The sequence below is a fragment of the Thamnophis sirtalis genome, unplaced genomic scaffold, assembly GCF_051295495.1.
Source record: "Thamnophis sirtalis isolate CommonGarterSnake01/CBP01778 unplaced genomic scaffold, rThaSir2_p1.2 scaffold_3, whole genome shotgun sequence".
Classification (NCBI taxonomy): Eukaryota; Metazoa; Chordata; class Lepidosauria; order Squamata; family Natricidae; genus Thamnophis; species Thamnophis sirtalis.
Genome location: NW_028261383.1, coordinates 133,513,433 through 133,525,855, shown reverse-complemented (window position 1 = coordinate 133,525,855; position 12,423 = coordinate 133,513,433). Strand labels below are relative to the sequence as shown.

General features: G+C 41.4%; 1 protein-coding gene across 5 annotated transcripts in view; it reads left to right on the top strand.

The window, feature by feature from the left end:
- BAHCC1 (BAH domain and coiled-coil containing 1) overlaps positions 1–12,423 on the top strand; it is a 130,001-nt gene that overhangs the window by 15,634 nt on the left and 101,944 nt on the right. For 2 of the 5 annotated variants that reach the window (XM_087710167.1, XM_087710162.1), the window contains exons 1-3: positions 1,517–1,796; positions 3,078–3,763; positions 5,890–6,263. In XM_087710167.1, coding sequence (XP_087566293.1) covers positions 6,098–6,263 — 166 coding nt within the window. In that variant the 5' untranslated portion in view covers positions 1,517–1,796; positions 3,078–3,763; positions 5,890–6,097. Of the gene's footprint in view, positions 1–1,516; positions 1,797–3,077; positions 3,764–5,889; positions 6,264–12,423 lie in introns of those variants that run through there. The other 3 variants (XM_087710163.1, XM_087710165.1, XM_087710166.1) reach the window with 3 other exon arrangements.

Sequence of the window (12,423 nt, the reverse complement as noted above, 5' to 3'; positions counted from 1 at the left end):
GTTTAAACAGCGAGAGATTTCCTAGCTTTGCTCCTCATCCTACATGGCTTGCACCGTCGAGAGCCCTTAGACCCCGAATCTGTAAAGGGAGGAGTCCCCGCTGATCAGTCCGCCCCAGCACCCCCCCCCATCCCTCCGGTGACCAAACCTGCCTTGAATGAATGGCTTTACTTTCAAAATCGCTAATAGGGACTCAGTCCGTTTCCCCTTTTCTTTCCTCCTTTTGATCCTCTCCACTCTTTGACCTTCTTTTGGCTCAAGGGACGGTAGGCGCTGCCTCGGGGAATGGGGTGGGGGGAGTGCATTGGGTGTGTGTGTGTGTGCGCGCGCGCTGGAAACAGTCCCCAGCTTATCTCCTTTCATCAAACCAGCCCCGGGCCCCCTGCAAACCGCGGGGCCAGTAATTGCTTTTTTCAGGCAGCCCAGTGCGGACTGGCGAGCAGCCAATCAGCGCCTTGTTTACACTGGGTGATGGACAGCGGGCTGGGCGACTGCCAACCAATCAAGGCGTCTCCTGGAAGTGGGGAAGGAAAGACCGAAGGGGGTGGGAGAGAAACTGAAGCCTATGCGGTTAACCTCTCAATTGCCGGCACAAAGCCGTTTGAAGGCTTTTATGCAGTGTGGTTTCGAGCGTTAAAAAATGGCTTTGGGAACGAGCGATGGTATCGTGCAGGTAGGAAAACGTGTGTATGAGTGCCCTATTTACAAGAAAAAGTGGCAATTTAGCGAGAGAGCATATCTTGGAGGGGGTAGAGATGGGCAGGGAGTCTTCACGGAAACGTGAAGCGTGGGAGACCAAAAAAGGGAAAGGAAAGAGCGACCGGATTGCAAACAAATCTCCAGTTTTGATAAAACCACAAAGGGTTTTTTGCATGCGTTTTGTGAGCAAGAAACCCAGCAAAGGGACTTTCCTGAGCTTGCAAAAAACGCCCATTGAAGGTGGCGGCAAAGTGATTCGCCTACTCGAATGGCTTTAAATCCACAGGCGCCGAAGACTCAGTGAACCATAAGAGCATACTTAGGACCTAAATCACTCTAAATCTCTGGGTATTTCGTTTTGTCTAATAACTCTTAAAAGCTGCCGGATGGCAGGCAACGCAATCTCTGACGTCCTGATCTGTACGTTGCTCTGATTCCCCACTTTTGCATCGTCCAATTTATCAAAGCGAGAAGAGTACCACAAAGTATCCCCTTCGCTGCCCAGCTGATTGGCGTGAGTGCATGCCTACGAGCTGAAGCAGCTTTCTGATGGGACTCCCTAGCTCTCCATTCTGCAAAGCTTTTCTCTCTCTCTCTTTCTCCCCCACGCCTCCCTCCCGCTTCGCATTGCTACGCATTTCCATTCAGCTAAAGCAAAGGGAAGCTGCGCGAGGGGAGCTGCGCAACTGTAGGGACTTGAATTAGGCGCCATTGGATTGAGTAGTAGTCATGCTGTTCTCTGATTGGCAGTTCCCTGGCCCCACGCCAACCTATTGGGAAGCCTGTTTACGCAGAGAGAGTGGCACGAGCTTATTACCGTGGAGGACAAGGCGTCCAATCAGTGAGCGTACTCACCCTGAGTGAGTGGCACGAGCTTATTAGTATGCAGGGAGAGTTGCTTGTAGGACTGAGATGCGAGGCTGGGGAAGCTGAAGCTCGCGACAGGGTCTTTTTTCCTTTCTGCAAGGAGCAGCAGCCAGTGCATTTACAGTGCAACAGTCAGCACAGTGCAAATACCAATAGGAATACAACAAAATCCCACTCACTGATTTAATTGTATTGCGTTCCCTCTGTGCAAAGGAACACCCCTCCCTCCAGTAAGTAACTAAAATTTATTTAGCATTTTGAACGTTCATGATTTGTTGATAAATTATTTATTGTTAATATGTATACCTTCACAATGGTCAGATCTAATATATATATAAATAAGCGAAACCATTGCTGCAAATATAGATCTATATATTTAAAAGCAATGCAAATACCTGACGATTGAAAAATGTAACAATTGTATCCTTTCCTCAACTAAATGATTTTTTTAAAAAAAACCACTTCCTTTGGGGAAGAAAATGCATATTGTTTCTAACGAAATGCAAAACTTAAGAGATATATGCATGTTCATGTTTTATTTTTTAAATGGCTTCTATTTCCTGGAATTTTTGTGCACTGCTCCGTGTAGTGCTAACAAAATCTATGATTGTCCGCATATTTCTTACCTGAAATTCTAATCAGTTTGTCTGCTCTTTTTTATTATTAAATGGAACTCCAAATGGTTGCTTTACAAGAGAAACAAATGGGCATTGTGGCAAATAGGCATTGTGGCAAAAGGAATACATGTAAATTTGCAGCCTCCATTTTTCTTTAAAATGGATCATAATAGGCGATCTTTGTGATTTTGATTCCTTCCTGCTGTATGTTCAAGATGCTCTGCGTCAGAAAATACTTGAATTCCAGGGGGTTCTAAATTACAACAAAAAATGAAAACAATAAAGAATATACGCATTTGTATTTATTTACCCGCCGGGGTGTGCGTATGTATAACTGATCTTCCGCACGGTAAGGTAAAAATGTCTTTTGCCGTGGAGGAAAACATGCCGTTAGGATACCTCTTAAGGATTTTTTTTAATTAAAAAAAAGAAACCCCGTCTTGCTTGTTTGGGGTTCAATTTAAAACGGGGAACCATAGTTGATTTTTTTTTGACGGACGGAAAAGGTTTCTTGGAACTGAATAATTCAGTGGCACGCTTTTGTTTCTCGGCTTCCTCTTTCTCAATCTACTCTGCCTGTGCGCAATGGTTGCTTGCGATCATCGTTTGATCTTTAAAATGCCCCAAAATTGCTTTGGGTGGTGGCCTTGTTTGCTCAGCTCAATATATCGAAACCAGTCAGCCTCGCTTCCTTTTCATTAATAAGAACGATCATTGTTACTTTGCAAAATAATATTTTTTTAAAAAATAATAATAAACGATTCTGGGGGAAGCAAGCCATTGAACACCTAAGCAAAATGAAATGGTTCCAAATGCGTTTAGCTGGGAGAGAGAGAAGAAAAAATCTCCACCATTTGGGAGAGATCTCAGGGGTTTATTTTTTTTATTTTTTAGCAGCCTTCGGGGTCGTAGCAGCGACAGGCCCTTTTTGATGGCTGCCGCTCTCGAGAGATCTTCGTTGGGCTTAAGAGAAGGACTTTATCGCGGCAGAGGCTTCCTCACCCTTTTTGTTTTTTCCGACAAGGCCCGAGAGCAGTGCGCCGAAGCGTTTGAACTCTGCCGGATCTTCAGTTTCTTTCTTCGTCTACCTCTTGGAGAGTAGAGCAGATTTCTAGTCCGCGCAAAACCTCGGCGATTCAGTAACAATTGACCAGAGAACCGACCGCTGGATTATTCTATCTCCCCCCCCCCACACACACCGTTCCCTTCCTTGCCCCAATTAAAACAAGGGAGGGGGGCGTAGCTCTCTGGAACCGAACCGTACAAAATGTACACCATCCTTTTGTTCCTTTGGAAGTCCGAGCTCGGCTATTGATTTTAAAACAACCTACCTCGTTCTCTTCGGCGAGGCGTCCTCCTCCTTGTAAAAGAATCGTCTTTAGTTTTGGCAGCGCCGAAGGGAAAGCCAAGGAAGATCCCGAAGGCGAGATCGTTCCTGATTTAGATTGACTGGATCCGGAGGCCCTCCCGCTGCACATCAGCCCGCTTACCGGTTTGGAGAAACGTTTGGTTTGCCTTTTTCTTTTCCGGCAATAACAATTGCCAAAATGGATCCGACCTTAGAACAGATCCTCTGCACGGTACGTGGTAATAAAAGTGCTGTTCCTGGAACGTTGATGCTAAAACTTTTCCTCGATCTATAATCAGGATTTCCAATCGGCTGGTATATTTCAGTCTGATACACTCCCCCCCTTAAATATGCAAATATTTAAAAAAAATCATAAGGGGGAGAGGAGGTAAACCAATACACAATGTTCCCTTCATACTGATGTATCGAACTCAAACTTGCTGAAGTTGCTAATTTCGCTTTTGTCTTCCAGGCTTCAACTCTTCCACGACCCCCTCCCTCCAGTCCATTATTTTTTTACTGCTGCTTCTCTGGGAAGATTTTTTACTGTTAAACAGGGTGGGTGGGAGGTGATGAGAATGTACATTTTTCTTATAATCCCCCCAAACTGTAAAATATAAAATATTGGCAATATGTAGATGATTAAAATTTCCAGTAATAAAGAAACTTGTATTTTTATACGTAGTGGTTCTGTTTACTTACAATAGAAAGCTCTCTGTATTTCTTTCTTCCCCTCTTATTTTATGTAGGTGTGCACACACGCACACATACATGTGTGCATGTGTAATCTTATCAGCTGTGCAAATATGTAGTCATTTAATACCTTGTTTTCAGTTATAGATTAAATCAAACACCAAGTAGTAGAGCAATGTTAAGAGTTTAAAGCTTTATACCTAACCATTTAAAATAGTGTTCAGTAAATAAAAAATATTGTTTCATTGTTCCAATCATGACACATTAAGGTAAGCAAATGTGTTTTCCCTTTCTCCCAGATTGTTAATCTGTAAGCATGTTCAGTATGGAGTTACTTTCAGTATGGATTGAATGGGCTGTGGATCCTTCAAACAATGTTCTCTATCAGAACAGATGCATAGGATGAACCACCTCACTGTAAAAGAAGAAAATAATTTGGGTACTCCTCGTTCGCCCTGTGGAAGCATTAGATCTTCATTAATAGTTCAGTGAGGTTTTTTTTTTAAATATGGGAGATACACATTTTTTGTATCCAGAAATTAGTACGATCTTTCAGTGCAGCACAAGTCTGAAAGGGGGGGGGGGGTTGAGATCTTTTTATCCCCCCTCCTTCCTCTTGGCCTAATGTTACACACATTGGGTCTAAGCCAGAAACCCCTTATGTGTAAATGGAATGAATGCACAGGAAGGACCTTACATAACTGTTTTGTCTAAGAATACAGTTGTAGAATTTAAACCCCTGCCCTTGAAGGAGGAATGCAGGACTTTGCCACTCAAGTGTCTACAGTGAGATATTTATTTTTGAGCCCGAGTAATTGAAGCCCAGCAAACTCTTTTCCCCTCATCTGGGGTCTGCACAAGGAACGCATTCGTTTGGGTTGCATCAAGGCAACTGGTTTGCAAACTGGGAAGCCAGCGAACCAAAGATAATCTCCATTCCTTCCACCCTGGTACATATATATGTATGTAAAGCAACACATCACACTTAATATAGGGGCAAATAAAAGAGACTCCCCTATACCTAACATTAACATTTTGAAAACCATCCATTTGAAGATATAGTAGTCTAAATACAGCAGCAAAGAAATAACCCATGTAATCGTAGAACACTGATCAGTTCAAAATTACAAATACCATAGTTGAACAGAAATATCACAAATAACAACGCTTTTTTCCTCCTCAAACCACCTCGTCTCCCACCTTCCCCAATTACACTGGAGGCACCGCTCCTGTTTTCATCTTACGGGGCCGCTTTATCTGAATCTCTTCCCCGCCGCGGTAATAAAAAAAGGTACAAGGCCTGGAAGCTTCGCATTGTTGCCTTTTCTATTTTCCACGTTGTTGGTTTTTTTTTAAAAAAGAGTTCGATCTATTTCTTTTAAATCTGGTGGTCGCCATGTAATCCGTAAGAACCAGTTGCTCCGTTCGACAAAAGACAAGGCAGGCGGCAAACGAGGGACAGACGTAGAAGGCGGCGCGATGTGTGTGTGGGGGAGTTAGTTTCCACAGTCTACGGGGTGTGTAATTTTTTTGGGGTGGTGGGGGAACTCATCAGCGGGGCTTCTAGGACGAGGTCGCCGTAGTATTGCCCGTGGTTAATCCAGCCCGTCCAGCGCCGACGGCTTCCTCATGCGCTTGATATTCTCTTCTCCCTTTGCCTTGCAGAGAATGAGGCCGGATCGCCTGTGCCACGAAAAGCGGAGGCCGCTTGGAGGGATACGATTATCCTCGTGGTGTTGAGGGGGAGCCCCTTCCTTCCCCGCTCCCGCGGCCTGCAGATTTCCCTTTCCCGTGGAAGAGGGCGAATCTTCGCCCGCTGCAAGGCTGTCCCTTTCCTGCCGGGGGCTTCGGTCGTGGAAGCGTCAGCCGCGGCATGGATGGCCGGGAGTTCGCACCTCCGCCTCCCCTCCTGGCCGAGCGGGGCCACCGCAACAGCTCCAGCCGCCTGGCTTCCGCCGGGCACAACTCGGTGCAGCACGGAGGACACTTCCAGCCCGGGAAATACTTCCCCTCGCCTATCTCCATGGCTACGCACACAGGTCAGTGCGGAGCGCCGGGGTGAAAGGAGCGGAGGGGATCTGAGGGGGCCTTGGAGAGCTGCGAGGAGGCTCGGGCGCCCTGACTCTGCGGAGGGGCGAGGGAGGGGTCGCCGGCACCAAAGGAGGGGCGCCCGATTGAGCTGCCCTTCCCCCCCTTCCCCCAGAAAGAAAGAAAAGGAGTGAGTGTGTATTGTGTGTGTGTGATATTGCAGCAGATCGATCCTTTGCATCGGTGGCTGCGAAGGGAGAAATTAAAAACAGGAACCGGTTTTGCTTCTGCTTTCCAAATGCCCCCTTTTTGCAACCTTATTTTAATGGCTTAGTGGTTTATTTTCATTTTTTTTTCTCTTTTCGCTCTCCGACAATGCATTTATGGATCTTTTCTGAACGTCTCCGCCAGCGGAGAATCCCGTCCTGAGTCCTGCATCCGCGGATCCTCGCGCGTATGAGCGAGGGGACGATCCCGCTTGCTCAGAGAGATTTCATAGGATCGGGGAGCTTGAGAGAAGGAGGGGAACCGCGCTTCTTTCCCATTCTTTTCAGGGGCTCTGCGAAATGGGGGTGTTCAGACGTGCAACGGAGGTGACCCCTTTCTGACCAAGTATTGCCCGGACACCCCTAGCTTGCTTTGGAGCATGTGTGAATATTTTTTGGCAAATCTGAGCAAAATACTAAAGGACCCAGATCCCACTGGTGATATTTCTTTTTAGTCGGAGAAGGCTAAAAGAAAGGCTGATCCACCTCCCTCCCCCTACTACATGCCACTTAATAGAAGGGAAAGCCCACCGTGAACCTCTCCTTAATTTATTTATTTATGTATTTATTTATTTATTTCACATTAACCTCACAAAATTCTTTTGCACAAACAAGACACTTTCTCCCCTCCCCTTGTTATTTGCTTGTGAAGGTGAGCACCCCCCCCCCAATGCTTTTTCAGATTAAGGGTAGCTGTATGTGTGGGGTGAGCATTAATGGAGCTGGTGGTATAAGACTATACAATCCTGTTTCTATATAAAGCCCTGAAGTGTCAGGGTGAGAATGGGCTTTGCAGTGCATGTGTTAGTTTTAACAAGTGCTTGTGGTATCTTGCTGAAGACACAATGTTTGGCAAGAAAAATCAGGGAGGTGGTATGTGCCAGGTTCTTTAGAGATCGTCCATGGCATCCATTTTTAATCAATTAATTGCCTGGGACGGGGAGGGTGTGCAAAATAGCAGGTGTTGGCAGCAGAACATTAGTGAGAATGCGTGCACAAAATGGGGCACGTATGCTTAAAGCAGCTCAGGATGTCAAGTTGCCCATCCCTTGGTTTAAGATCTTTTTGGAAGCAAGATCTTTGGAAGCAAAAGGGGGCATTTCAAAAGCAGAATGGTGTGTCTACCATTTAGAATAAGGTTTTATATATCAGTATGCAAAAATCCAAACAATGGTAACAATTCACTCCCCCTCCCCCACCCCATTCACCCCAAAGCTGGAATGGAAAAACTGGTAATAAAAGTAATAGATGCTTTGAGAGGTTTTGAATGAGAGGTTTTGAAATTTACAAGATTCTGGCTATGCTTCAAAACATCTTCCATTCATTGTATTTTCATAGAAGCTGATGTAGGCTTGCTGCGTTTGTTTTTTACTTTTTAAAAGATCTATCTGAAGTAAATAATTTGGCGTTAGAAACATTTTGTTTTATTTCTTCACGAACGTTTAACATTTCCAGTGTAACTTAACTAGCTTCTCTATTTAATCCATTTATTCAATATGTATTTCTGACCTTAAGGTTTTTTTCATACGGTTGAGTTTTTCAAATTTTGTGGTCAGCTCTGAAAATGTAGTATGTACCTTCATTTGGGTGTACAGTTGTTTATGGGATATATATTTATGGAAGTATGGATTTAATCTTAGATTTACAAAACCACATACAGCCACTTAAGTTTTGTTTACAAGTTACTTTAAACATCAGAAGAGGAAAATGTGTGACAGTTTTTATTTTTCTCTAAACTCAGCAGTAGCAGCCATCGTTATTGCTAGCTTGACAAACTATGAATGGTAATAAAATTATATCTGCTTTAATGGGATTACAATTAGTATATGGATTAAAAAGAATGGCATGAGGTAAACCAGAATGGATAAAAATGATCAAACAGGAGTGCAGACATTTATTATTATTTTTTAAAATGGCATATCCAGCTGCAAATTATTAATTGCTTTTAGCATAATGAGATTTTTAAAAACTCCTAACAAATGCAACATGCTACACATACTTTGTGCTTTATTTAAAATGAATGAATCATAATTCTGTAGGGTTTTATCAGTTTTAATTTTTTTAATCTATATTTCTTTTTGCATACTTACCTACCTCATACAAAATTGAAGATGCTCATTAGACTGAAATCTTAAAAAAAAAACTGTTTGCATTCAGCAACAACAGAAAGACATTTTAAAATGCAAACCTGGGCAAATTGGATGAGGAGTATGATTTGTGTCAATCACTCTGCTTTTCTTCCATAGTCTGGATTCAACACGCCTTGTGCTTCGAAGCTATTTGAAATCCTCCTATTGATCTTTTTTATGCTTTCTATTTTTTTTCTTCCACTATGTATATTTTAAATATGAGTATTTTATTAAACTCCTAATTAGAAATATTATTTTTAAAATGGTTGCTGTGATTGTTTTTAAAAAAAATATTTTTAGAGCATGTGCTTAGTTGAACACATTTTTCTTTTACATTAAAGAAGCAAACTGACAATAAATAGAATAAATTATTGATGATATCTTGACACTGATGCACAATTATAATACGGGAAAGTCCTCTCCAGAACCAGAATTTGAAATATGTGAATACACAGACTAAGGTTATATGGAATTGCAGCCATTTTTTAATATTTTTCTATGCTTGTTATATAAAGAGTGGCTGACTAATGTCTGACTAAACCTAATGTGTATAATCTGTGTAATTTAGATCAATATAATGAAGAAACACAGAAGGCCTTGATTCAAGATAGTCATGATATATTAAAATATGCGAAGGATACTTCTTAAAGGAAATAGTTGGGAAAGATTTGTAACCTACATTGTGGAAACCAACACACATTTTTAGGAAGTAAAAGAAGCAAAACATGTTAAAAACAGAGCTCCAGAAGGCCAGATATAAAGCAAATCCATTGGGAAGAGATTGGAACGCAAAGTGCTCTACAAGAAAGGACTTAATTTTTACGTGTTCCCAGACAAATTCCACAAGGCATACATTCATTGATCAAGCATGTATTCCAACACTTCCTCCTCCTTAGAATCCTCTCCTTATGGAGATAACTTGTACCCTGCCTGTCCTTACCCCTGAACAGTTTCTGTTTTAAAGCTGGCCATAGAGACCTTGAATTTTTGAAGTTAGCTTTAAATGTTCAGCAAATTGTTTTTCTTATAGCAGAGTGCTGATAGTTTTATAATCCCACTGTAGAAATTTTATGGTAAAGTGCTGTTTTAGTAACCTTGTCACAAAAGGTGCAATTAAAATGTTTTGTCTCATTATTTTTTTGTGCATTACATTCGTGTGCGTATGTGTGTGCATGCACACACATGCGTCTCCCATACAGATGGTCCAAAGTCAAAGCTGTGAAAATTTTAAAGAAAGAAAGAAAGGGGGGGGGGGATATTAGCAGTATTATTCATCATTATTCCTGCTGAAGCTGTTTGAATTTTCTCATTGCTGTTGATCCTTTTATATGCAAGCAAGAATCTTAGCAAAGAAAGATAGCAGAAGGAAAACCTAAAAAACCAATTGTATCTCACCAGCTATGTATATACACATTGTTAAGGGTGGGTTTTTTTGATAGTAAATAGGAGGTGTTTGAGATAACTTGCCCATCTACAATTTAAACAATTGTGCCATCCCAGACAACTAAAAGAGAGAAAAAGTAATAACTGTTCAGAAAGAACATAGATTCGTAAGCATGGCAAAAGGTCTCAGATATTTTGTTTGAATGAAAATGGACACAGTATAATTCTAGGCTTGTGGGGGATAGGGCGGCTTTGGAAAGAGTACTAGAATTTCAAGTAGATATCATTTATCATTAAATGGAGTAAGGGGGGGGGGCAGGAATTTTATAGAAAGGAAGGCTCTAAAAAGAATTATCTGTCCCCATTCCAAATTATCATTTCTCCCATGGCCCCCACATTTCTAAAAAAATAAATTTTAATAAATACTTCATTATGACACCAGTCTGTTTCTGCAACATGGTTGCCATCACTGAATAGGTGCTAAAGGAGTTAATATTCAAAGGTGTATTCTAAAGACTAACCATCTTTACTTATAAATGACAAGTGGCATGAGACATGAAAGGCAATGCAGAGATAACAACTAGAAACTGCCAGTGCTGATCTTTTGCACAAGAATGAGAAGGCGCACATGGTTACACAAGGCAGTTGTGGTTGTACATGAGTGAATGTGTGCGCACGTGCAAACGCAGAAATTAAAGTTCATTTTTGAAATGTACATTATTCCACTGGGAATTGCTCCACTATCTTGTCTAATTATTCATATAAAACATTTTTTTTGCCACACTAGCAACTAATCTCTGTGTGCTAATTTAGGGGCATAGCTGTATATCCACGTGCAAAGCAGTTGTTCTACTGCAAAATTTACATGGCTGCATCTTCAAAACAGACCTAATCCTGAGCAGAGGCTGCTCAACATATGCAAATCCAAGTCAAGGAAGACTGTTTAAAATAACAAGCAGAAGCCTAAAAATATCATTTCAGAAAATCACACTTTTTTATATTAGAGAAAGAAATGCCAAACCCTAGAACAGAAAGATCTAAAAATATTCAAGGCTTTGGCAAGGTTCACAAAGTTAAATAAATTACATAAGGGCCATTCATGGGAAAGATTCTACTTACTTCTTACAGAAACATTGTTCAAGTTAATAAAAATTGTAGTTTACTAGCCACCAAGCTATTCGTGACTTTTCATGACTCTAAATTTAATTGGTCAACCTTCTGGAGTCCATCATTTCCTGCTGGATTAATAGATTTGTATTGAAGTTTGTGACAGAGAGTAGAACAACACTAATAACAAAAATCAACAATTCCAAACCAGAATCATGAAATGGTATATTTCTGGACCAACATGATTGTGAGGGGAGGAAGTCTCCCTTCCTTCCTTCCTTCCTTCCTTCCTTCCTTCTTTCTTTCTTTCTTTCTTTCTTTCTTTCTTTCTTTCTTTCTTTCTTTCTTTCTTTCTTTCTTTCCTTCCTTCCTTCCTTCCTTCCTTCTTTCCTTCCTTCCCTCATTCCTTTTTCTTCACTTCTGCCACACAAATCTGCCTTGCTTGCTGAGTGCTTCTGAAAGTTAGATTTGTTGTGAAATGTAGAAATATAAGGGGTATTAAGAATGCTCGCATACAATTCAGATATTCCAAGCCCTTTGGAACACAGCACAGTTATTTTAATTTGATAAATGATCGGGCACCTTTAAGAGTGTGTTTGAACAATCAAGATACACTTCAGCAAGTTGATAGGATGTATGCTGTCAACTTGCATATGCCATTAACGCAGACTGCACGCATAAATAATGTGAAAGCACAGCATCTCTCCTTACCTTTCATTTGCTCTATCCATTCACAAAAATGCCCCTTGCACATTAAACCAGGGGTTTCAGAGCCAGGGATCAACATTTTTCTTTTCCTCCATTTTAAGAACAGACTTTTCAAGATGGGTGCTTTTAAAACTGGAAAGTATTGAGATGATTGAATATACTAAATTGATTCTATGGATTGCCCTTGTGTAGTTGTACATGCACATGTGCATGCATGCATGCATGCGAGAAAGAGGGCAGTCCTGTTGTGAGTGCTGCTTCCCTATTATTTTAGTTTTACCATGTCACACGGTTGCATTCTTGTCAATGTTTTGCCTTTGATGTGTAAAACAAGGTGGCAGAATGGCTTCTGCAATAAGTAGGGAAGACGTGTGGCTTGTTAATTAGATTGACAGAATTAACACCAATAATTCCCAATAAGTAATAAAATAAAACCATCAATAAGTTTTGACTTATGAGTGACCATCAGAAAGGGCATTTGTGATCCATGGAAGTGTGTCTTGCAAGAGAGAGAGAGAAATCTTGATGAGAAGTGTTGAAAATATTGCATGGGAGACAAAAATCTATCTGCTCTGGAC